The 26,743-nt window shown below is 43.6% G+C and overlaps 1 protein-coding gene across 6 annotated transcripts in view; it reads left to right on the top strand.

Moving 5' to 3' along the window:
- Positions 1-26,743, top strand: part of dlec1 (DLEC1 cilia and flagella associated protein) — a 181,819-nt gene that overhangs the window by 125,472 nt on the left and 29,604 nt on the right. For all 6 annotated transcript variants that reach the window (XM_059640337.1, XM_059640341.1, XM_059640334.1 and 3 more), the window contains 9 exons: positions 2,887-3,026; positions 4,241-4,394; positions 5,776-5,886; positions 7,119-7,246; positions 7,339-7,518; positions 10,749-10,825; positions 13,787-13,938; positions 20,694-20,809; positions 25,443-25,513. In XM_059640337.1, the coding sequence (XP_059496320.1) occupies positions 2,887-3,026; positions 4,241-4,394; positions 5,776-5,886; positions 7,119-7,246; positions 7,339-7,518; positions 10,749-10,825; positions 13,787-13,938; positions 20,694-20,809; positions 25,443-25,513 (1,129 nt within the window). The remainder of the gene's footprint in view (positions 1-2,886; positions 3,027-4,240; positions 4,395-5,775; positions 5,887-7,118; positions 7,247-7,338; positions 7,519-10,748; positions 10,826-13,786; positions 13,939-20,693; positions 20,810-25,442; positions 25,514-26,743) is intronic.

Genomic DNA, 26,743 nt, shown 5'->3' with positions numbered 1-26,743 from the left:
ACACGCACACCCACAATGCTGTTAGGGAGGCAGTAGGATTTTGCCCCAGTGACATTGAAGGAACAATGATACATTTCCAAGTCAAAATGGTGAGTGGCTTGGAGGAGAACTTGCAGGCAGCGGTGTACCTTTGTATCTGCTACCCTTGTCCTTCGAGATGGTAGAGATTGTCAGTTTTTTGGTTTCGTTGTCACCACATCCACAAACATCTACTCCCTGCACTTCCCACTCTCAGTAGAAGCAGCGTATAGCTTCCTCAGCCTCAGAGTGAAAGGACAACTTTTAGAACTAAAATGAGTTGATTTGATATTATTGTTGTCACATTATAGTGAACTAGCTGGATCTTGTTGACAATGAGATCCTTGATTAAAGTTGTTAACCTTGGCTAGTCAGGAAAGCCTTGGCTGACCAATAAAGCCAGCAGATTTAGAATCTCCTCAGTTCAGGCGACTGACCCCATGCTAGCTGACCAGCTACAGCCAGTGTACTGATAAAATGAAAGGATGTCTTGGTAACAGGCCTTTGTATCACTGTTTCGGTGTCTGGGTCCTGGTCTGAACTTTTGTGAGTGGACCGGGCCTTTGTGAGTAGATTGAACCTCTATGTATATTGGACCAGGCATTTGTATGCATACTGTTTCTTTACATTTGGACTATGCTTCTGTGTATGTATCATGCCTTCGTGTATCCCCGCCAGTGGCCAACCCGTGTATAGGCCAACCAGTAGCCCTGGGAGATGTATATTTATCTGTAAGTTTTTGTACTGTGTTTCTATACAATGTTCTGTGTGAACATCTCTGCTTTTCGGCAGCTTGCCTTAATGCATAGTGACTGCCATGTGTCGTGTTTGAGACACTAACCTTACGTGGCCTTGAATGTATGTTTATTTTCAGATGTCATTCTATAGGATGTTCTGTGTTAAATGGCTCTGCTTGTTGGTAACTTGTTTCGATGTATAGTGGCTGATGCTATGTGTTGTATTTGTGACACTAACTTTATGTGAACTCTGAATACATATAAAATATTTTAGAATCTCCTCAGTTCAAGGGACTGACTCTGAGCTGGCTGGCCACAGCCAGTGTACTGTGCAATAGTAAATAAAGGGAGACTGGATGTTGGGATACCTGCCTCTGTGCAGTTATTTTACACGTGTACTGATATACAGTGAAAAGTATTTTTTTGTGTGCTATCCAGGCAAATCATAGCATACATAAGTACATCAAAGTAATAGAACAGAATTCAGAATATTGTGTAACAGCTACAGAGAAGGTGCACAGAAAGATCAACTCTTAATATATGAGGTTCCATTCAAAAATTCAATAACAGCGGGACACCTGAAAGTAGATTTAAGAGAATCTTATTAGTAATTCTGACAGACTTAAGTTTGAGATTTAAAAGAGTACGATGATTGAAATAGATGTAGGGTGATGTCTGCTGTCCCCAGCAGAACAAAGAGTCACCATGCTCAGGCTCCATCTTGTACATGAGGAGGAATTTCTTCAGCCAGAGTGGGGTGAATCTGTGGAATTCATTGCCACAGAATGCTGTGGAGGCCAAGTCATTGAGTGTACTTAAGATAAAGATGGATAGGCTCTTGATTAGTAAGGAGATCAAGGGATAAGGGGAGAAGGCAGAAGAATGGAGTTGAGAAACATATCAGCAATGATTGAATGGTGGAATAGACTCGATAGGCCAAATGGTCTGATTCTGCTCTTGTATCTTATGGTCTAAACCCACGGCCGCTTCAGTCTCGAAGGATGAGAGCAGCAGCAACATGAGAACGCCACCACTTGCAAGTTCCCCTCCAAGCCACTCACCATCCTGAGTTGGAAATATATTGCTGTTCCTTCAGTGTCACTGGGTAAAACCATGGGATTCCCTCCCTTATGGCATTGTGGGTCTACCGACAGCACACTGATTGCAACAGTTCAAGAAAGCAGCTCACCACCACCTTTTCATGTGCAACTAGGAGCAGGCAAGAGATGCTAGCCAGCCAGCAATGCTCAGATCTCATGAGTTAAGAAAAGGGAAAAGGAGGCTTGACAAGTTACTGCAGTGCATCCTTTAGGTGATACACCCTGTAGTCTCTGCATCAGCATTGGAGGTTGTGATTATTTAAGGTGATGGGGTATCAATCAAGCAACCTGTTTTGTTCTGGATGATATTTAGCTTTTTGACTGTTATTAGAGAGACACTCTCCAGTCAACTGTTAAGTATTCCGTCATATGCATTCTTAGAAAGTGGCAGACAGGAATTGGGGAGCTAGAAGCTAAGGTAATTTCCTCAGAATTCCCAACATCTCACATACTCTTGTAGTCACAGTACTTCAATGGACTAGAAGAAGGAATAAGAACAAAACTATGGGGAGGCAATGGCCTTGTGGTATTATCACTGGACAATTAATCCAGAGACCCAGATAATGGTCTGGCGACCCAGGTTTGAATCCCATCATGGCAGAGGGTAGAATTTGAATTCAATAAATGTCTGGAATTAAGAGTCTAATGATGACTGTGAACCCATTGTCGATTGTCAGGAAAAACGCATCTGGCTCACTAATGCCCTTTAGAGAAGGAAACTGCCATCCTTACCTGGTCTGGCCTACATGTGACTCCACACCCACAGCAATGTGGTTGTCTCTTAATTGCCATCAGGGCAATTGGGGACGGGCAATAAATGCTGCCTGGCTGGTGACACCCTCATCCCGTAAATGAATGAACAAAAACTATTCAGAGAATCTTTCTGCAACACATCATGCCTATAGAACCTCTTTGAAACAATCATTGAATCAATCATACCTTCCTGCATTTCTCTAGTGGTCTTACAATGTTTTCTTTTTTAAATATATAGATGTTAGAGACATGTGACATGAACCATTTTCCCATCACAGGTCTCGGAGTTTACCTTTGAACCATCCAGTGGAGAACTGCTACCATTGGCTGAGCACAGTGTGACTGTCTTGTTTAGGCCAACAAAGTGTCAAACCCTGAAAACAGTTCTCGAGTTGAAAGTGGAAAATGGAAGTGCAAGGTAAACTGGGCTAAATAGCCTCCTCCACAATTTCCTGTATTCAGTCCTAACATAGCCTTTTGCGATGTGTCAAGCAGGATGGATAAAGAGGAACTAGTAGATGAAATGTATTTAAATGTCTAGAAGGAATTGGTAGTTCCCATGTTAAAGTTCATTATTCAAGTTAAGGGCTCTTGTGTTGTGGGGGTATATTAGCATGTATTGGTTAATGAACAAGAAGCAGAGAATTGAGATATGTTGGTCATTTTCAGGTTGGCAAACTGTAGCTAGTAGAATGCCACAGGGATTAAAGCTGAGTCATTAACTCTTTGCAATAAGTATTGATGACTTGATGAATGGACAGAATGTATTGTTGACAAATCTCTGCTGATGTACAAACATATGTGGGAACTCCAGTTTTGAGGAAATTAATGGAATTGACGTAGGCTGGAGAGCAGGTGAGAGAAGTCCATGTTGTTTCTTTTAAGTTACTCCAGTTAAGTTCCACCTCGTACTGTTGCTGTATCCAAAGATTGGTGATGAGAGGAGGTTGTGGGCTAGGGTGGTCAACAGTAAGGATAGGGTGGTTTTCAGTGAGAATTTGTCCCTTTCGTGGTGCTAGTCCCCTCAATCAGTCATTATGTTGGTGCTAATGCAGTGGCAGCAGAAGGCTGTCCCTGGATATAATCCAAGTGGAGGTGGGAAGGCAGTAAGTTCTCCATCTGCTGTGTCCTGTCTGATTAAATAATCCTAGAAGCCCTACAGTGCAGAAAGAGGCCATTCCGCCTCACCCATCAAGTCTGCACCAACCCTTGAAAGAGAATCCCCACCCCTCCGCCAAACCTAGGCCCTCACCTTATCCCCATCACCCAAGTGGAATCAAATCTAGGTCCCTGGCGCTACAAAGCAGCAACGCTAACCACTAAGACACTATACCTTCCATAATTCCCTACCATCAAACTTGCCACAGAGGAGGGCATTAAATTCCACCCAAAGACTAGGCAAAGTTATATGACGTTAATAAAAGCAGAGAAATTGTTATATTAGTTATGTTGATGGAGGGATATCTGTTGGCCAGCATACCAGGGAATCCTCCTTTGTTCATTTTCAGAACTTTTACAGCAACCTGAGATGGCAGAAGGGGCATGGGTTTACTGTCTTACCTAAAAGACAGCACTTAGAACGTGCGTACAGAGCAGAATAAAAGGTTTGATAACTGCTGTTTTCCATACTAGTTACATTGCAGTGAAGGCTGAAGTCCAGGCAGTCCAGGTATGCCTGCTGTCCTCTGCTGTCATTTTCAAAGATGTCTACATTGGGATCCCTGCACAGGAGACAGTGAAACTCTTCAACCAGACACTACTGCCAGCAAAATGTACCTGGGGAGAGGTAAGACTGAGAAAATCCCCATGCACATAGGCAAACGATTGCAGTACTGGCTCAGTGATGTAATCCTGCCTTCCGTGTGGTGTAAGTACACCCGCTATGCAGAATATATTTTGCGCAGTCTTGGTTCATCTATTGCTTGCATGTGTGTGAGAGGTGCTATAATGTGTTAGAATCTCAAGCAGCTCATACCCAAACCTGATCAGGCGCTACTTGCAGTTAACATGCATGTTATCACCACATTTTCCTTTCAAGATGTTGGTTTAACCAACATATCATACCAATTTATCTTTGACCTCCAGGAGCTATTTCTCCTTTCCTGCTCTGTGACTATAAGTAGGGCCAGATAGATTGTTACATGGTGATATTATTTCTGAACCAGGTGATTGCAAGGTGCTGGTAGCCTATTTTTTTGATATCGCAGTTATTCTAGGTGAGTGAACTAAGATAAAATGTGTCGAATCACCTCCCTTGGCCACAATTATCTCATGAATTTGTAATGTGCTACCAGAAAAGTCTCAATCTCTATTTAGGACCATAAGACCATAAGACATAGGAGTGGAAGTAAGGCCATTCGGCCCATCAAGTCCACTCCGCCATTTAAATCATGGCTGATGGGCATTTCAACTCCACTTCCCTGCACTCTCCCTGTAGCCCTTGATCCCTTCTGAGATCAAGAATTTGTCGATCTCTGCCTTGAAGGCGGTAACCAATTGATAGTTTACCCGGACTGTAAATATTGACAAATTATAAAACTGCATTCTTCAGAAGAGAGAGTTCTGTACAACATAAGATCATCCAAAACCATTGTACCTGTAACCTAACGCTCACCCAGTTCCATTCACCCACCCAACATCTTGATTTCAAAATTCTCATCCTTGCTTTTAGCTGTGGTAACATGTGCTAATTGCATGATCACTGGCCAGTCCCATAGGGGTACATCTGAATACATTATACTAGCCAGTTGTAACAATGCCATGTACATCTTTGAAATTTACTGACGTCTTCAGTTTTAACAATGTTGTGGCACAAAGTCTCTGGGGGTCAGCTGACTTCTGTCCCATTTTACCACAAACATAGCTCCCTATCAAGTATATAAGACTGCAGTGGAGATCTTGCAGCCTGATGATATGTCCCATCCTCTTGAGACAGGAGCCCTGGGCTCAGGTTGTACCTCCTTTAGAAGTGGGAAATAACAACTCTAAATGGTTTGATTAGAACAAGCCAAGTGCTGAAAAATGGAATTAAAACAGACAGATGGTTGATGACCGGTACAGGCGTTATACTGAAGGGCTTTTGATATTATTAAAATTCTATGATTCTGCGATTATATAAATGTACTTTGATAATTATTTGATCATGTGTGCCTATCTTTGTTAATAAGCTGCATGAAAATGAAGCCCATCAGTGTAGAGTCACTGTCACTCCAGCAAGTTATACTCTGGGGCCAAATGAAGAAAGCACAGCGTGTGTGGAATTAACAGCTTATAGCACGGTGAGTGCTCTACAACATCATCAAGTCAGCATCAACAGTGTTAAAGTGTTATTATGAGGGGAATATAATGCTGAAATCCTGTTTCTACAGCCGTTTTGAGAAAGCTGCCCAATGAATCACATCCAATAGGATGTTTTCCAGGAGTGACATCTCTCAACCTCCTTCCTGTAACTGCCCTGCGTCTCATTCTTCCCACACTGATTGGCTGACATGTCCATTCTCATAGTGCAAACCTTCCCACAGCCACTGGTAAACAGATTCTTCCTTAGCCAATTGGAAGATTTGTGAGTGTCAGCTGCACACACATTCTTCCCCCAATGCCAACATTTTTATATCTAAATGTTGAAAGAATTCGTCAAATCCTCTATGACTTTTCTCCAGGGTGTTTTGCAGTGTCTCTCAGAGATTAATTGTCAACTCCTGAAGATTAAAGAACTAAAGAGAAGTATTGCACAGTTACAGGCCCTTCAGCCCTCCAAGCCTGTGCCTATCATAATGTTCTGACTAAACTAAAAAACAAACCTTCTCCCCATATTCGGTCCATATCTCTCTATTCCCTCCTTATTCATGTAACCATCCAGATGCCTCTTAAATGTCACCAACGTGCCTGCTTCCACCACCACCTCTGGCAGTGCATTCCTGGCTCCTACCACTCTCTCTGTGAATAACTTCCCTCGTACATTCCCCTTAAACTTTTGCCTTTTCACCTTGAACCTGTGCCTCCTTCTAATTACCTCTGATTATCCACCCTATCAATGCTTCTTATAATTTTGTAGACCTCTATCAGGTCTCTTCTCAGCTATTGTCTTTCCAGTGAAAACAATCCTAGTATTTTTAACAATAAATGGAATTGCTGGAGAAGCTCAGCAGGTCTGGCAGCATCTGTGAAGGAAAAATCAGAGTTAACATTTCCCAGTGACCCTTCCTCAGAAGTCTTTTTAAACCTTTTCTCATAGCCTGTGCCTTCAAGAACCAGGCAAGATCCCGGTGAACCTTCTCTGCACACTCTCCAAAGCTTCCACATCCTTCTGCTAAGACTCCAGGACAATCCTGGAACATTGGCAATCCTCAGGCTGTAAAAATCCACGACGGACAGAAACTTGTTTGTTAGGTTTTAAAGGGATGTATCATTAGATTTCAAAGCAATTGTGAATATTCTGGTTTATGTCTTTAGCTTGTTGCAATCAACTACCAATGATGCTGTCTTTGAGTAATGTGATCCTTCCTTGCAGCGTGAACTGAGTGGTTTGATGCTGTCATGCATGGTTGAGGAAATGAAAGAACCTCTTCTGCTAGAAATATTGGCTAAACCAAAAGGCTTGAATGTCACTTACAGCCTTCCTGCTGACAGCAACGAGAGGTAAACCTCAGTGCTGCTTTTTTCTATTCTTAGTTTGAACAGTTATAATTGTGTACAGTGCAATCCTAATCGCTTATGGCTTCTTTACACAGCAACTCACTACTTCTGAACTTCAGTGAGATAATGGTGCATGACACAGTGAAGAGGCAGCTGTTGATCACTAACAACACTGCCATTCCAGCACAGTTCAATCTGGAAGTGGAGTACTTCAGCAGCTGCTCTCCAATGCCCCCCTCAGTCAGCAAGCTGACAGTCAGTCAGTCAAGTAATCAGTAAGTAACATTGCCACAAAACCAGCGTTTGAGGTATTTGTTTTTCTCACAATGTTCATCCAGAATTATGCATATCTAAATAATCAAATAGAATTACTCATAAATCACAACAAAACTACTTCGACTGACCAGCTGGCACATGCTTATTCTCCACGCAAGCAGAAATATTTTGACATTATAGAGTATTGCTGAAAAAGAGACACTATCAAAACTTGTCATCTGGCATTCGTCAGGACAGAATGGCAAGAATATCAAATCTCACAGGGAATAATGATTTGCACTGCATGAAAAGAGGATGCTAAATGGTAGGAAAATGTACTGTGATTGGCTGATGCACAGAATAAAGAATGCACCAGGAAAATGCTAACATTCAAGCTTTTATTTAATTTTAAATCAGGCAAGTCAACTCTGACTGGTCAAGGCATTGGCATGGGGAACGAATCATAAATGGCTGTCCCCCAACAATGAAACACTTTGACAGTATGTTGCTTCATTCAGCAACATTAAAATAACATTAACATGGTTTCTGCTTGTGTTACAGCCCTCTCTGTAAAAAGAGTAGCTTCTGTGCTGTCTACGCTAAATCTCTTACATTTAACCTGCTGTAGTCTTCTGAAATATCTGTGCTTCTGGCATCTTGTGCACCCCCTATTTTCATTATTTCAGTGTTCTACGATAAAGTCACCCCAGTCCAGAGCGCCACAGGGCTACTTTCTCACTGAAGAGAGATGACTGGTGCTGAGCTTAACCTAAGAGTCTCCACACCTCAGATCAGGGTGAGGCTGAGAGTTGAGGATCTCTATGGTAGCGAGAACTGTCTCTCTGCATGCTAAACCAACGATCCAGCCGCCTGAACTGACACCTGAATGTTGTAACACATAGGCGATTGATGAATATTGATTTTTGTTTGCGTTGGTTTCCTCTAGAACTATTTCCCTGGATTGATAGAAACAAGCATGAGAAGTTAACATCAATTTTGAGATATTGTTCCATTCCCACTAACTTCTTGAACAGCAAGCTTTCCACCTGACTCCCATTCAAGCTGACATTATAAATGCCCCCTTACTTCAGGGTCTGAGCCTTTTCAAATGCATAGATGCAAATCCTCTCCTCTTTAAAAATAAAACCTCAGCCTCAACCCCTCATTTCTTGCAATTATCACCAATTTCCCTTTCCTCTAATGTCATCTCTGAGACCCAGAAACAGCATTTCAAGTTTGTTCCCAGCTGTCCCACCATACTGAAAGGATCCTAAACAAAATCAAGAATGGCGTTTTCTAAGATGCTGCTTGGCCTGCTGTGTTCATCCAGCTCCGCACTTTTTTATCTAGCATTTTCTATCCCACGTTTCTCTTCTTGACCTGCTGGTTGCCTTGCACAGAGGCCACCAGACCCACCTACTTCCAGTGTCTAGTCTTTGTTGTCTACCTCAGGGGCAGGTGGAGATAAAGTTCTTTGATGCATACCTTAGCTGCTCAAACAGAGCTGAATCATTTCTGTTCACAACTCTAATTCTCATCCATGCAATATCACTTCAGGAACATCACAAAGATCAAACCCTTCCTCATTTGCCTCCTGACATATACAATATTCTCCCCAGATACAACTTATGCCCTGTTGTAGCTTGTCCCCCCTGCTGTCTCTACTGTGTCATACTGCTTTACAATATTTAATATTGCGTGAGCTGAAAATTACTCCAGCTCAATATTGAACGGAGCTATGCTGGCCTCTTCATTCCTACATAAACTCAACACCCTCTTTTCTGGCTCTATCTCACTTCATATCGGTCATAAACTAATTATTTGAAATTACAAGCTTTTGGCACGCTATTCCTTCATCAGGCGAAGTGTAATAGACTACACTTTGCAAATTCAACATTATATTTGACTCGAAGCTTTGCTTCTGACCCTATTACTCCTCCATGCCAAAGAATTTCTACTTCCACGGCCTGTTTCTGCCCCTTCCCTGGTTTAACAACTATGAAATCCTTGCCTCTGCTTTTGTCGTCCGTGAGTGAAACTAACTATTGATTTCTTGGTTGATCACGAGTGGGACTTGGCTGGGACAGATTAAACGTAATGCAGAGAAGTGTAAAGTGGTTCATTTTGGTAGGAATAACAAGTAAAATGAAAAGTACAATTCTATAGGAGGTGCAGAAACAGAGGGATCTGAAGGTGCACGAATCATTAAAGTTGGCAGGATAGGTTGAAAGGCCAGTTATTAAAACATGCAGGATCTGGATATTATAAGTTGGGAAATTGAGAACAAAGGTACAGTATTAATGACAAGCCCATATAAAATGCCTTAGTCTCAATTGGAATTTTGAATACTGAGCTGCATCCAGTTCTCGGCACTATCCTTTAGGAAAGATGAAAAGACATTAGGGAGGATGCATGAAAATGATTCCAGGAATGAAGAACTTGGATGAATAGATTAGAGAAGCTGAAGCTCATTGCATTGGTGAAGGGAAAGTTGAGAGGGAATTTGATTGTATTCACACCATGAAGGTGTCTATTAGATTGGGAGAAACTGTTACAATGGTGAAAAGATTGAGAATCAGAGGACACCAATTTAAGGAGGTTGGGGGGGCGGTAGTGCTAAAAGGAAAAGACTAGATGGATTACACTTGCACATAGCCAGCATGAACATAATGGACTGAATGGCCTCTTTCTGTGCAATAAGTATTCTATGATTCTGTCTTCCCACTCTCTTTGCTTATCGAGCCTCTGTTCAGGATACATGTTTTGCACTCTCTCCTTAATGTTCTGTTACATTGGCAGTTGGTCCTCCAATATTGCATATTCGTTGACCACACTGCTTCCTATCTCTGTAATTTCCTCAGCTCTACAATTCCTCTATTTTGTCTCCTGCAACACTCCCTTTTCATAACTCCAGCTTATTATGAATCCAGCCTATAGTTCCTCACCCTTAGCACTCATCCCATTAGCTGCTAAATTGGCACATTCTGTTATTCTGTGTCAAAATCATTTCTCCAATAACATCTCCTAATTCAGTTATATTTAACATCTGCAACTTGCATTTATCTATTTCTTAAAACCTCTCCTTCATAGAGCAATTATCAATCAGAATTTAACACTGAACCATATAAGGAGGCAGAACAGGGGATCAAAACATTCCCATTTACTATCAACACTCCTGTGATTCCCAACAATTGTGCATTCTCGGCAGTATATTGAAAGGATAATTCTGGATTCTTTTCATGTATTTAAGGTCCAGAACACCACTCCTTAAAAGAACAGTGAACCTTACAGAAGGTCCAAGCAAGTCACAGAATCAACTACAGCGTGGTAAGAACTCAAACCATAAGATCATTGCAGCAAATGGGCCAATTAAACTGTATCGCAATATTGCTGACCTGCAGAAAACTCAGGATAAAGCCTATGTCTCAATCTCTGAAATATGGGCTACAACAGTTTGAGAAGGCAGCTCTTTTCATGGGGAGCCAGGGGTGGTTAATAAATACTGGCCTTGCCGGCAAATCCCACAGATTGTCCACCTGATAGATCTGCTTTACCTGAGTCTTTCTGCATGATTTTAGGTTGTTCATTGGATGTGAGCATCAGTCCAGCACTTATTCTGCATGTCTAATTGCTTATGAGAGGGTGGTGCTGAGCTGCTTTCCTGAATAGCTGCTGCAGTCCAAGTGGTATGGGGTAGGAGTTCCAGGATTGTGTTCAGTGACAATGAAAGAATGGCAAATATTGTACTTTCTGTGGTATTTCCCAAATCATCACTCCTGGTATCTTGTGGCATTTGCCGTCCTTACCAGTATGTAGTACTGGGTTTGTATGTTGGTACAATGTAGGTCATAGTATACAAGAAGTAGTATTGGGTGCTTTTGAGAAAGGGAGGTCACAATTATGGGTGACTAATCTACCAATAAACTGAAACAAATCAGATTAGCAGTCATACTCTGGGTGAGCAGTTCATGCAATATTTTTGAGATGGTTTCTTAGAGTAGCACAGTGGCTCCATGGGTAGCACTGCTGCCTCACAGTGCCAGGAACTTGAGTTCAATTCCACCCTCAAGCGATGGTGCAGATATTCTCTCCATGTCCGCGTAGGTTTCCTCTGGATACCAGTCCAATAATGTGCAAGTCAGGTGGATTGGCCATGCTGAGTTGTCCAGAGTGTCCAGGGATGTGCATGGTAGGGTGGGTAAATGTGGCGTTACAGAGATAAGATAGGGGGGATGCTCTTCAGAGGGTTAGTGTGGACTTGCTGGGCCAAATGGCCTGCTTCCATAAAATTTCAATGATTCTAGCACATATTCCTAAATGAATAAAATTAAAATTTGACCGTCTATAAAATATGTTTTAACCAGCTCTTTCAGACATAGCTGTGTTGGAAGTGAACCTTGAACCTAGACCTTCTGGCTTATTATACCAGGCAGCATACTACCCCTGCGCCATAATTGTCCCTTACAGATACTTGACATTGTTTTGAAGGGCCATGACTCTTTTGACAGATTCTGAGACTAACCAATAGTTTTGACAGAGAGCCAATGCAGGTAAATTAGCTTAGTGGCCTCCTGCTTCTTCATGATTTAACATAAATTATGTTCACCATTGTTCTGTTCTTGGTGGTTATTGGTGGAAGAAATTCACCAGGTCACCTAGTTGTAGACTTGCTTGCTGAGACAGTGTATTTGCAGATGTTTTGTCACCCTGCTAAGTAACATCGTCCGTGTGCCTCTGGTGAAGCGTTGGTGTTCTGTCCTGCTTATTATTGAAACATATAAAATAATCAGAGGGTTAGATAGGGTGGGTAGGGAGAGCCTTTTTCCTAGAATGGTGACGGCGAGCACGAGAGGGCATAGCTTTAAATTGAGGGGGTGAAAGGTATAGGACAGATGTCAGAGGTAGTTTCTTTACTCAGAGAGTAGTAAGGGAATGGAACACTTTGCCTGCAACGGTAGTGGATTCGTCAACTTTAGGTACATTTAAATCGTCATTGGATAAGCATATGGACGTACATGGAATAGTGTAGGTTAGATGGGCTTGAGATCGGTATGACAGGTCGGCACAACATCGAGGGCCGAAGGGCCTGTACTGTGCTGTAATGTTCTATGTTCTGTGTTCTATATATGCCCTCGGTTTGCTGGGGTGGTTGGCATTACTTCCAGTTTTGTTTTTCAGTGAGTGTATGTATCGATCACCCAGAGAACTTCCTGTTCTTGAAACAGTGCTGCTGGAATCTTTAATGCCCACAGGCATACTTGACCTCCAACAAGTGCTTTCTGTGAAGCAATACCCCTCCAATTCTATGCCGAAGTATTAATGCAGCTTATGTAGGATTTAACCCTACAACATCCTTTTCCAGTGTTGAGAGTAATTTAGGTTTAGTTAGGCTGACACAATGACGTTGAGCATGTAACTTAGGCTGGCAGTAAGGTAGCATTGCACTATTAGAAATGCCATCTTTAAGTAATATTAAACAGGGGTCCTGGCTTTCCTGCCTGGAGAATGTAGAACAATTCTGCAGTGCTGTTTAGAAGAAAATAAAGATTAAACCCTTTGGGCTGGATTATCTAGTGGACAATGGGAGTCTGACTTTTTGATGCGTTGGCAGTCCTGGGTTCATTCATATGTTAGGGCACCTTCCGTCAATGGATTCATTGTCCTTCTTGAGGTGGTGTTAGGGTTCCCAAGGCAGGAGGCCCACTCAGGCAGAAATGATTTTGTGAATTCACCTCAAAATAGGAGTGCTCACAGATTCCTTCTTCAAATTTGAGAATGAAGATGATCACACCCAGTTAAGCTGACGTAAAGGAGGAGCCAGCTTTAGCAATGGCCTGGGGCCTTTCATCCTGGTGACTGTGTCACTGCAACACAGATGCTCTGGCTTCAGTTGTCTTCCAGCTTGGTGCTGGTTCATGTCAGAATCAGAGGGTTGTTGGTCAAATGCCACACAAAGCATTTGGCCGATCCTTCAGTATAGTACAGAAGGTGTCTGTCCTGTTGAAAATACCATCTTACTATGTGAGATTTTTCAACCTTTCCTTGCTCAAAATAGCACATTGGAATTGTCCACATTGCCTGATTTCAACATCATTGAACCTGAGTTTAAAGTCGTAACTGAAGGACAGCACCTCCAACGGTGCGCAATTCCTCAGCTCCATACTGAGAGTGCCAGTCCAAATTATGTGTTAAAGTACTGGACTGATTCTCAATTGTGGAAACATTTGCTGCGCACTCCTTTAAGATCTTGTCACTTTTCCTTCTCCTCCTCTGTCTCCCCTCTTACAGAATTTGAGGACATACTGCTGTGTCACAGGAAGGGGGCAGCGTTTGTTGTCCAACCAAAGACGGGACCCCTGGAGCCATACCAGCAGCTGACCATTGAAATCACAGCCTTTGCCAATATGTGGGGAGACTACAGTGATTATCTGATTTGCAGAGTTTGTATTTTTTTCATTGTTCTCTAGATAGAATCTACAACGCAGAAACAACCCATTTGACCCAACCTGACAAGGCTTCTGTTTATGTCAAACAATATGGAGCTGGAAAAACACAGCAGGTCAGAGGGCAACCAAGGAGCAGGAAAGTCAAAATCTTGGGTCTGAACCCTTCTTCATTTCTGACCCTTTCTGGCATATCCTTCTATTCCTTTCTCCCCAGTCTACTTATCAAACTTCTCCTTAAAGTACTTCAACGCATTTCACTTCAGTCACTCTTTGCGATCATGTTTTCCACATTCTACCTGTGCTCTGAGTATAGGAATTTCTCCTGAATTCCTTCTTAGGGCTTATTTGTGACTACCTTAAACTTGTATTGACAACCCTAGTTTTGATCTGATTTATTGATTTGATTTGTTTGTTGTCACAAAATACAGTGAAAAGTGTGGTATGGTGTTGGCACTGTTTGGCGCCATCTTACAGTACAAAAATAAAGTCAGATGAATAAATAAATCAAGAAAAAGTGTTCAACTCTACAATCCTTTTCGTTAAGGGCTATGCCATCGGCCTGGTGGCCTGGCACAAGTCCCTTTGCTGTGGCACTGCTACTGGTACGAAAATCTCTACTCTTTGATGCCATCTCACCTCCACCAAGGCCCTCACTGGACCTTGCCAATGCAGATGCCACTGACGCCGAGTACCACACCAGCCCAAACACGAGTCTGCCGCTGCCATCAGTTTGGAAGAAAGGTTACTGGATCCTAAATGTTAACTCTGCTTTCTCTCCACAGATGCTGCCAGACCTGCAATTTCCATTTTTGTTTCTGATTTCCAGCATCTGCAGTTATTTGGCTTTTGTGATAAAAATCCCTCTTTCTGAAAATGATTATAATACAGATGTCATTTTTTGGATTCAAACAAAAGAGAAACCTCCTTCTGTATCTTTAACTGATCACTCCTCACCCTTCACATTTCGAAGGCAAAAGAGACCCCTCCTCCTGTTTTATCTTTCCTGATGGCAAGTGTTGTCTGTCAGTCATGTTTTTAAGGACCAGCATGTGATGACATTCATGCAGGTGCCTTACAGGTGCAATTAGTGAGTATAACCCTCGTATCACTCTCAGCCAGTAATACACATGAGGATAACCATTCGGAGAATGCCACTTTAAAAGGAATCGTAATCCTTTTAAGAAAGTGGGATCTTTTCAAGAAAGCCAAATAACTGCTGGTGTTGGAAATCAGAAACAAAGACAGAATAGCTGGGAAAACTCAGCAGGTCTGGCAGCATCTGTAGAGAGAAAGCAGAGTTAATGTTTAGGGTCCAGTGACTCCTGTTCAGAACTGATTGGTATTTATACTGAAGATGGGCAGAGGGCAAGGAGTAAATGATAGGTGGAGATGAAGCCCAGAGAGAGAGAAAACAACAGTTGGACAGACAAAGGAATGGTTAAAAGATCAGTCTGAGGGAATCAATAGCTGCTAATGGGGACCATGAGAGACTGACAACACAGTGTGGAGCTGGAGGAACACAGCAGGTCAGGCAGCATCAGAGGAACAGGAAAGTCATGTTTTGGGCCAGGGCCCTTCTTCAGAACTGAGTTCTCTCAACCACTGTGGTGGGGAATCCTTGGTCGAGGCAGAAAATTAATGAAGAAAATGAAGAACTTAATGAGTACTTTGCGTCAGTCTTCACAGTGGAAGACATGAGTAGTATGCCAACAGTTAGGGAGAGCCAGGGGGCAGAGTTGAGTACAGTAGGCATTACAAAAGAGAAAGTGCTAGAAAGGCTAAAAGGTCTAAAAACTGATAAATCTCCTGGCCCCGATGGGCTACGTCCTAGAGTTGTGAGGGAGGTGGCTGAGGAAATAGCAGAGGCTTTGGTCGTGATCTTTCAAAAGTCACTGGAGCCAGGGAAAAGTCCCAGATGATTGGAAAATTGCTGTTGTAACTCCCTTGTTTAAGAAAGGATCAAGGCAAAAGATGGAAAATTATAGGCTGATTAGCCTAACCTCGGTAGTTGGTAAAATTCTAGAATTCATTGTCAAGGATGAGATTTCTAAATTCCTGGAAGTGCAGGGTCAGATTAAAACAAGTCAGCATGGTTTTAGTAAGGGGAGGTCGTGCCTGACAAACCTGTTAGAATTCTTTGAAGAGGTAACAAGTATGTTAGACCAGGGAATCCCAGTAGATGTTATCTATCTAGACTCCCAAAAGGCCTTTGATACAGTGCCTCACGGGAGGCTGCTGAGCAAGGTGAGGGCCCATGGTGTTCGAGGTGAGCTACTGGCTTGGATTGAGGATTGGCTGTCTGACAGAAGGCAGACAGTTGGGATAAAAGGCTCTTTCTCGGAATGGCAACGGGTGACGAGTGGTGTCTCACAGGGTTCAGTGTTGGGGCCACAGCTGTTCACCTTATATATTAATGATTTGGATGAAGGGACTGGGGGCATTCTGGCAAAGTTTGCCGATGATACGAAGATAGGTGGACAGGCAGGTAGTGCTGAGGAAGAGGGGATGCAGAAAGATTTAGACAGTTTAGGAGAATTGTCCAGGAAATGGCTGATGAAATTCAATGTGAGTAAATGTGAGGTTTTACACTTTGGAAAAAAGAATACAGGCATGGACTATTTTCTAAACGGTGAGAAAATTCGCAAATCAGAAGTGCAAAGGGATCTGGGAGTGTTGGTCCAGGATTCTCTCAAAGTTAACTGCAGATAGAGTCTGTAATTAAGTAAGCAAATGTAATGTTGTTGTTTATCTCAAGAGGGTTGGAATATAAAAGCAGCGATGTGCTTCTGAGGCTTTATAAGTCTCTAGTTAGGCCCCATTTAGAATACTGTGTCCAATTTTGGGCCCCACACCTCAGGAAGGACATACTAGCCCTGGAGCGTGTCCAGCGGAGATTCACACGGATGATCCCTGGAATGGTAGGTTTAGTGTATGATGAACGGCTAAGGATCCTGGGACTGTACTCATTCGAGTTCAGAAGGTTGAGGGGAGATCTAATAGAAACTAACAAGATAATGTATGATTTAGAAGGGGTGGACGCTAGGAAGTTGTTTCCGTTAGGTGGGGAGACTAGGACCCGTGGGCGCAACCTTAAAATTAGAGGGGGTAAATTTAAAACTGAAATGAGACGACATTTCTTCAGCCAGGGAGTGGTGGGCTTGTGGAATTCATTGCCGCAGAGTGCAGTGGAGGCCGGGACATTGGATGCCTTCAAGGCAGAGATCGACAAATTCTTGATCTCAAAAGGAATCAAGGGCTACGGGAAGAGTGCAGGGAAGTGGTGTTGAAATGCCCATCAGCCATGATTTAAATGGCGGAGTGGACTTGATGGGCCAAATGGCCTTACTTCTACTCCTATGTCTTATGGTCTTACGGAAAATGGACACTTTGGAGACTGCTGTGTAGAAGTTAGTGTCATTGGAACAGATGCAATGGGGACAGAAACTGAAGGAATGGAATAAAGTCTTTACAGGAAGCAGGGTGTGAGGATATATTGTCAAGATAACTGTGGAAGTCAATAGGTTTGTAGTGGATATTGGTGGTTAGCCTATGCCCAGAAATAGAAATAATGTCGAGGAAGGGAAGGGATGTGTTAGTGATGGACCAGGTGAAGGTGAGAGTGCAGTGTAAGTCGGAAGTGAAATTGATAAAATTCCCTAATCCTAAATGTGAAAGGGAAGCAGCACCAATGATGTCATCAATGCATTGGAGAAAGAGTTATGGGTGGGGTTTGGAGTAGGACTGAAACAAGGAATGGTCCATATACCCCATAAACAGACAGGCGTAACTGGGGCACATGCAGTTATCCACGGCCACACCTTTGATCTGAAGAAAGTGGGAGGAGTTAAAGGAGAAGTTGTTCACGGGATGGATGAGGTCAGGCAGGGGGATGAAGGTACTGGTGGAGGGGGACAGTTCAGGTCTTTTTTCCAGGAAGTAACGGAGATCCCTGAGACCATCCCGAAGAAGAATGGATGTGCAAGGGGTGGCTGAAGCCTGCAAACTGGAATTCTGAAACTGAGCTAAAGTGTCAGAACAACTGCAGATATAAGCGGGAAGGGACTGGACAAGCTGAGAAACAAATTCAGTCAGAGTAGGATGAGAGGAGTTCTGTGGGGTAGGAGAAGGTAGAAACAGTGGGTCTGACCTCTGTCGACCTTTTCAAGAGCCTACAGCCTTTTCCTTTCCAATTTATTTTCCTTCTTTCTCAAAGATCTGGGCTGAGTTGCAGTTTCCCAGGAACTGGTTGCTTTCTATTCACTGTATGCCAGAAGCTATTTGACTATGTGTGGAATTGAGGTCCAATTTGAGCATGTTCCTTCATGTCTATTTCCCAGAAGCAGTCTGTGAATGAAGAAGGAAAAGACACATACATTTACACTGGCAGTCATCTCTTATGGAGTGTTTTATGGTCAATTAAAATAAGCTGCTGTTTTAATGACCACATAATTTGTTTTACTGATGTTGTTTGAAGGATAAGTTTTGGCAAAGACACTGGGGTAACTCCTCTGCTCACCTTAAAATAGCCTCAATAAGATGTTTTACATAAACTCAAGTAGGCAGATTGGGTCTCATTGGAAAGATAACCTGTCTGACAGTTCAGTGTTCCCTCAGTACTGCACTGGAGTGTCAGCACTAATATTATCTATTTTCAGTGATAATGGGAACTGCAGATGGAGAATCCAAGATAATAAAATGTGAGGCTGGATGAACACAGCAGGACCAGTAGCATCTCAGGAGCACAAAAGCTGACGTTTCGGGCCTGGACCCTTCATCAGAGAGATTTTTTTGGCCTAGACCCTTCATCAGAGATGGGGATGGGATGAGGGTTCTGGAATAAATAGGGAGAGGGGGGAGGTGGACCGAAGATGGAGAGAAAAGAAGATAGATGGAGAGGAGGGTATAGGTAGGGAGGGGATAGGTCAGTCCAGGGAAGACGGACAGGTCAAGGAGGTGGGATGAGGTTAGTAGGTAGGAGATGGAGGTGCGGCTTGGGGTGGGAGGAAGGCATGGGTGAGAGGAAGAACAGGTTAGGGAGGCAGAGACAGGCTGGACTGGTTTTGGGATGCAGTGGGTGGAGGGGAAGAGCTGGGCTGGTTGTGTGGTGCAGTGGGGGGAGGAGACGAACTGGGCTGGTTTTGGGATGCGGTGGGGGAAGGGGAGATTTTGAAGCTGGTGAAGTCCACATTGATACCATTGGGCTGCAGGGTTCCCAAGCGGAATATGAGTTGCTGTTCCTGCAACCTTCGGGTGGCATCATTGTGGCACTGCAGGAAGCCCATGATGGACATGTCATCTAAAGAATGGTAGGGGGAGTGGAAATGGTTTGCGACTGGGAGGTGCAGTTGTTTATTGCGAACTGAGTGGAGGTGTTCTGCAAAGCGGTCCCCAAGCCTCCGCTTGGTTTCCCCAATGTAGAGGAAGCCACACTGGGTACAGTGGATGCAGTATACCACATTGGCAGATGTGCAGGTGAACCTCTGCTTAATGTGGAAAGTCATCTTGGGGCCTGGGATAGGGGTGAGGTAGGAGGTGTGGGGGCAAGTGTAGCATTTCCTGCGGTTGCAGGGGAAGGTGCCGGGTGTGGTGGGGTTGGAGGGCAGTGTGGAGCGAACAAGGGAGCCATGGAGAGAGTGGTCCCTCCGGAAAGCAGACAAGGTTGGGGATGGAAAAATGTCTTGGGTGGTGGGGTAAGATTGTAGATGGCGGAAGTGTTGGAGGATGATGTGTTGTATCCAGAGGTTGGTGGGGTGGTGTGTGAGAATGAGGGGGATCCTCTTGGGGCGGTTGTGGCGGGGATGGGGTGTGAGGGATGTGTTGCAGGAAATGCGGGAGACGCGGTCAAGGGCGTTCTTGACCACTGTGGGGGCAAAGTTGCGGTCCTTGAAGAACTTTGACATCTGGGATGTGCAGGAGTGGAATGCCTCATCCTGGGAGCAGATGCGACGGAGGCCGAGGAATTGGGAATAGGGGATGGAATTTTTACAGGAGGGTGGGTGGGTGGAGGTGTATTCTAGGTAGCTGTGGGAGTTGGTGGGCTTGAAATGGACATCAGTTACAAGCTGGTTGCCTGAGATGGAGACTGAGAGGTCCAGGAAGGTGAGGGATGTGCTGGAGATGGCCCAGGTGAACTGAAGGTTGGGGTGGAAGGTGTTGGTGAAGTGGATGAACTGTTCGAGCTCCTCTGGGGAGCAAGAGGCGGCGCCGATACAGTCATCAATGTAATGGAGGAAGAGGTGGGGTTTGGGGCCTGTGTAGGTGCGGAAGAGGGACTGTTCCACGTAACCTACAAAGAGGCAGGCATAGCTGGGGCCCATGCGGGTACCCATGGCCACCCCCTTTGTCTGTAGGAAGTGGGAGGAATCGAAAGAGAAGTTGTTGAGGGTGAGGACGAGTTCGGCTAGGCGGATGAGGGTGTCGGTGGAGGGGGACTGGTCAGGCCTGCGGGACAGGAAGAAGCGGAGGCCTGGAGGCCATCTGCATGCGCAATACAGGTGTATAGGGACTGGACGTCCATGGTGAAAACGGGTCTTGGCCTGAAACGTCAGCATTTGTGCTCCTGAGATGCTGCTGGGCCTGCTGTGTTCATCCAGCCTCACATTTTATTATCTATTTTCAGTATACTTTCTATTATTAATTAATAATTCAGTTTTGTTCATGAGACCATAGAGATGCACTGTTATACTGTATATTTTGCATTTATATCCAATGTATCTGTAATGTACCATTGACATCCATTATTCTGTTAGGTTGGTGATCTGGAGCCTAACTATGTACCCATGCAACTGTCTGTTAAAGGCATTCCACTGTACTTCAAGATTTTAGGACCTCAGAAGGACAACCAGATGCAAGGCCCAGTAGTCAGGTACAAGGAATGTTGAGTATATTATTTTAATACATCCATCATGTTGGGACACCAGGTTTTCCAAAGGTGATCCCCTTCCTACCTTGTTCATAGAGGAAGAGGAAGTGAAGCAGTGGCACTGCTACAGATAGGTCAGGCAGCAGCAGAGACAAGTTGTGCTTATCTATTGGTGCCATACCCCACATTATTGGCAGAGGCCCACCCATCAAACCCTTCACCGTTAAATGTAAGGAATCACCAGCGGCAAGCTTGAGAAACCTCTGTGCACATAAGCTGCGAGATTTCGGGGTTCACTTCCACACAGAGACATCAACTATCACAGTGTTTAAGGTTAACGTGAACCGGTGGATGAATGAAAAGATGTTGAGGTGCCACAGGGACATTGAGGGTATATTTTTTCTTTATTCATTCATGGCATGAGGGTGTTGCTGGCTAGGCAGCATTTATTGCTCATTCCTAATTGCCCAGAGGGCAGTTTGGAGTCAACCACGTTGGGTTAGAGTCATATGTAGGCCAGACCGGGTAAGGATGGTGGCTTTGTTCTCCAAAAGACATGATCAGAATAACTTACTGGCATAGAGGGTATACCCCGACATGGGCTGACCCTGGACTGAATGTCTAATTTCCGTTTTTTACCTAATCTGCACATTGATGCAAACATTTAGCTAACACTGCATCCATGCATGGTAAAACAAGCAGTTGAATATCATATGTCATCCTGTGTGACTGCCTGAAATTATACACTTGATTGTGCGGTCCTCCTTTTCTACTGCAGCCCAGCTGGGTAGGACTGTTCTCACACGGTTCTGTTCTGTACCAGCTAAAGGGAACCAAAGAATCACTTGCAATTGTTTGTTTTCCTGCTCTCATACCGATAAGTTTGGTATCCCTTGAGAATCACTCACCCATTCTTTTCTCAGCCGACCCTTGGCAACATAGTCTCCATTGTTACTAAGTTAGCTGACTGCTACTTATCCAGCTTGCAGTACTGCATCAGCCCAACTGTCCTCCAACTGTTAGAAGTCATTGTTACCAGCCCCCAGTCCATACTTTGTTCCCTGACTACCAGCTCCATCCCTCCCCTTAGCAACTGTTGGAGAGTAAACCAGTCAGCTCAAGGCTGCAATTTATTCTATGAATGCATATTCCTAAAGGCCAGCAATGGCCTTCTCTTTTGCTAAGCGTATCATGATCTGTATGCCATTCTATCTGTAGAGGATGCACTCCTCAGCAACGTGCAGCATTGTTTGTGTCTTTCCATGGAAAGTGTGCACTAACTTTGTACTGAAACTCAAGTTCCAGAAGCAGAGAGTGGTGAACCTGTGGGATTCTCTGCCACAGAAAGCGGGTAAAGCTAAAACATTAAATGTTTTCAAAAAGGAGTTAAGAACCAAGAACAAAGAAAATTACGGCACAGGAACAGGTCCTTCGTCCCTCCAAACCTGTGCCGATCCAGATCCTCTATCTAAACCTGTCGCCTATTTTCCAAGGATCTGTTTCCCTCTGCTCCCTGCCCATTCATGTATCTGTCAAGATACATCTTAAATGACGTTATCATGCCCATCTCTACCACCTCAGCTGGCAACGCATTTCAGGCACCCACCACCCTCTGTGTAAAGAACTCTCCACGCATATCTCCCTTAAGCTTTTCCCCTCTCACCATGAAATTGTGACCCCTAGTAATTGAGTCCCTCACTCTGGGAAAAAGCTTCTTGCTATCCACGCTGTCTATACCTCTCATGATTTTGTAGACCTCAATCAGGACCCCCTCAACCTCCTTTTTTCTAATTTAAATAATCCTAATCTATTCAACCTCTCTTCATAGCTAGCTAGCGCCCTCCATACCAGGTAACATCCTGGCGAATCTCCTCTGCACCCTCTCCAAAGGATCCACGTCCTTTTGGTAATATGGCGACCAGAACAGTACACAGTATTCCAAATGTGGTTGAACCAAAGTCCTATACAACTGTAACATGACCTGCTGACTCTTGTACTCAGTGCCCTGTCTGATGAATGAAAGCATGCCATATGCTTTCTTGACCACTCTATCACCCTATGTTGCCACCTTCAGGGTGCAATGGACCTGAACACCCAGATCTCTCTGTGCATCTATTTTCCCCAGGGCTTTTCCATTTACATTATAGTTTGCTCTTGAAGTGGATCTTCCATATATCTAAATTATAGTTCTCAAGGGAATAAAGGGTATAGGGAGAAAGCAGGAACATGATACTGAGTTGTATAATCACATTGAATGAAGGAGCAGGCTCAAAGGGCCGAATGGATTACTACTGCTCCTATTTTCCTATTATAACTCTTCCTATTCAACCCACCATTTTCCATGTGTCTACTACTTGTTTCCCGAATAATTGTTTCTAGAGTCGCCACCACCACTGAAGTTAAACTGACTGATCTGTATCCTTACAGATTTTCTTGTTTCTGTGCAGCAGAAGTTTGATTGCACAGGGTCCCAAGCTTGCTTTGAGCCTGTTTAGCAAGTACCACTCTCTCCTTGGTAATTCAAAACCTGCATTAGGCAGATGTGACTTCCCGTCGTTTTAATTCCTTCATCCCAGTGATGTTGCTGGAAGATTCTGCTCAGGCTGGATGCCCCATGTAGCATGGTGAGTTGGAAGGCAGGCAGGTGGGCTGAACTGATCTTCCTGGAGTGGTAAAAGTCAGAAGGCGCATGATACCAAGTTATAGTCCAACACGTTTATTTGAAATCATTCACCAGGTGCAGTGAGAGAGCAGAGCACATGGACCCAGAGTTTATAGGCAGAATTCATACAACTGGTAAGTGGAGTGTCAGATGACAAGTCTCTGCAGGTGATCAAAAGTATCAGAAGGTGTGAGTAAAGTGTCAACAGCTGAATAACCGGCAAAAGGATGACCTATAATCCGATTAAGTGAAGCAGAGAGATAATTACAAACAATTAAAAATAAGGTGGTGCTGTACATAGAACATAGAACATTACAGCACAGTACAGGCCATACGGCCCTCGATGTTGTGCCGACCTGTCATACCGATCTCAAGCCCATCTAACCTACACTATTCCATGTACGTCCATATGCTTATCCAATGACGACTTAAATGTACTTAAAGTTGGCGAATCTACTACCGTTGCAGGCAAAGCGTTCCATTCCCTTACTACTCCGAGTAAAGAAACTACCTCTGACATCTGTCCTATATCTTTCACCCCTCAATTTAAAGCTATGCCCCCTCGTGCTCGCCGTCACCATCCTAGGAAAAAGGCTCTCCCAATCCACCCTATCTAACCCTCTGATTATTTTATGTGTTTCAATTAAGTCACCTCTCAACCTTCTCTCTCTAATGAAAACAGCCTCAAGTCCCTCAGCCTTTCCTCGTAAGACCTTCCATCCATACCAGGCAACATCCTAGTAAATCTCCTCTGCACCCTTTCTAAAGCTTTCACATTCTTCTTATAATGCGGTGACCAGAACTGTACGCAACACTCTAAGTGCAGCCGCACCAGAGTTTTGTACAGCTGCAGCGTAAACCAAATGTAGATAAACTAAATGACTGGAATTGCACACTGAATTCAAAACTGCGCAAACTAATTAAAAAGTAGAGAGGCCATAACAATTTATCAAGGTGATGCTGTCAAAACAGGACAATAAGGAAGATTTTACAGAAACAGAAGTGTGCTGGAGTAACCTACAGCGCAACATGAACCCAAGATCACGGTTGAGGCCATCTTCATGGCTACAGAGCTTGGCTCGGTCTCTGCTGAGCGATTCTGCATTGTTGTATATCTTGAAGCCTGCCTCGGAGGGCGCTTATCTGAAGATTGAAGGGTGAATGCCCTTGACCACTGAAGTATTCCATGACTGGGAGAGAACATTCTTGTCTGGTGATTGTTGCACGGTATCTCTTCATTCTTTGTCAGACTGTCCTCATCTGACGAAGGAGCAGTGCTCAGGAAGCTTGTGATTTCAAATAAACCTTTTGGACTATAAGTTGATGTCATGTGACTTCTGACCTTGTCCATCCCAGTTCAACACTGGCACCTCCACATCATGGTTTACAACTGGATTATTAGAGTCTTCATGAAAAACACCTCTAGCTAGTCTGCATATGTACTGAAAGATTCACAGTTGTGGCAGTATTCCCTCAGTTGTCAAAAATTTTATATCTGTCCGGCTATCTTACAATGTCAGTCCACCCATACGTGCAATGCATCTGTTATGATTTGAGCCTTTACTCAAACAAAGGACACTAACAGGTTCCTGGTTTGTTTAGGGAGTGATTCCAACCAATGTTTTTTGCTGTAGAATCAGTAATTCTATTCTTGCCATCAAAACTGTCATATCTTTCCAGGCAAAATCACTCTTGATTGGTAACAGAGGGATTAGTTTAATCAGTTTTTTTCATAGATAAATGTAACATCCGTTACTTTGATCTAGCTTTCCATCATTTGGCTAAATGTATCATATCCTGATTTATAACGCTGCTATGAAGCTCCTTGGGATGTCTTACGCTGTAAATGCAAGTTGCTGTTATTGTTGTTGTTGCTGTTGGATCTGGTGCATGAAGTTGTTTAATTAGCACATTGACTGACTACTAATACCTCAGCCTGAGGCGGGGAACTTTATGCCACATTTTGTTTTTCAGGTTTGGCACCCATATCACTGGAGGTGACACTGTCTCCCGTTCCCTACGGCTCATCAATACGGGTCCCTGTGGTAGGCCTTGCAGCTTGTCATCTCTTTTCTCCACACTGTCATTTACACGAGCTTGTTTAACATTAGTGGAAGCATCATTGATCTAGGGAATCTGAAACTGTCGCTCTCCTGCTGGATTCAGCAGAGAGGGCAAATACTTGGCTTATTTGGTGAGGAGGTGGTTGAATTAATAAGAATAGATATGGTGGCCGAATTAATATGAAATTGGGTTTATTACGTAGGTGGCCAGATCAATGGGTAAATGATTGAGTTAATAAGTACAGATGTTATACCTGTCTTAATGAAGCTATAGTGTGTAGCTAACCTCAGCTACTACATTGAAATTATAGCTTGGAAACAAGCTGTTCACCCAGTCCCTAATGAGCTTTATCTAGCACATCAACAAAAGTCTGAATTTAACCATGAGTCTTGTTTCACTTGTCTTTCTTCTTCTCAACCACCTATTGACTACTTCTAGGATCTCTGCTTCAGTTACTGGGGATATTCCTCTGGTTGACAATCTTCTGTGCAAACGAGGTTGCTCTTGCCCCTTGCTGTGAATCTCTTACACATAATCATAGACCTATCTCCTTTCCTTCTGAACCCCTTAATCGCTTGAAACAGTCCTGTTCCCATCTACCTTTTTCTGCCGGTTTGTCTTTTGGAACACAATTTTCAAATCACTCTCTGCTATTAGAAATAGATCTGGTTTTCCAAGACTTTCTTGGAATAATATTTCTTCATATCAGGGCAACACTGACATACTTCTGCTTTACCCCTCCTAATGCCTTATTATCCCTATATTATGGAATCGGAAACATTTGGCAATATTCCAACTGTGGCTTCATCTCCCTATCTCCATAACCTCCTTCAACTTGGCGATCCTCCAATTTGACCACATCCCAGATTTTCTTCATTTCTTCCTTGCAGGCTATCCCTTTGACTGCCTGGCCTGCAAGCTCTGGAATTCTCTTAGCCTTCTCTCCTCCTTACAAGACTTTCTTTAAAAGCTGCCCCATCTGTCTTTCCTTTTGTGTTAAATTTTGTTTGAAAACACTCCTGTGAACACACCTTGGAAAGGTTTACTCCCTGAAGTTATCATATAAAGTTGTTCATAAGCAATAGGTGCAAAGTGCTCCAGGACCTGTAAGATCGGATCCTCTGATCCCCTATCTCAAAAGCGTCCCTCCTTCTAATAGCATAATGGGCCAAATCACATGCTTGAGTGCTTCAGCACATAAGTTGCCTCCT

This window comes from Stegostoma tigrinum, chromosome 2, assembly GCF_030684315.1.
Source record: "Stegostoma tigrinum isolate sSteTig4 chromosome 2, sSteTig4.hap1, whole genome shotgun sequence".
NCBI lineage: Eukaryota > Metazoa > Chordata > Chondrichthyes > Orectolobiformes > Stegostomatidae > Stegostoma > Stegostoma tigrinum.
Note: the sequence above shows the minus strand (reverse complement) of the source record. Positions and strands in the feature narration are given on the sequence as shown.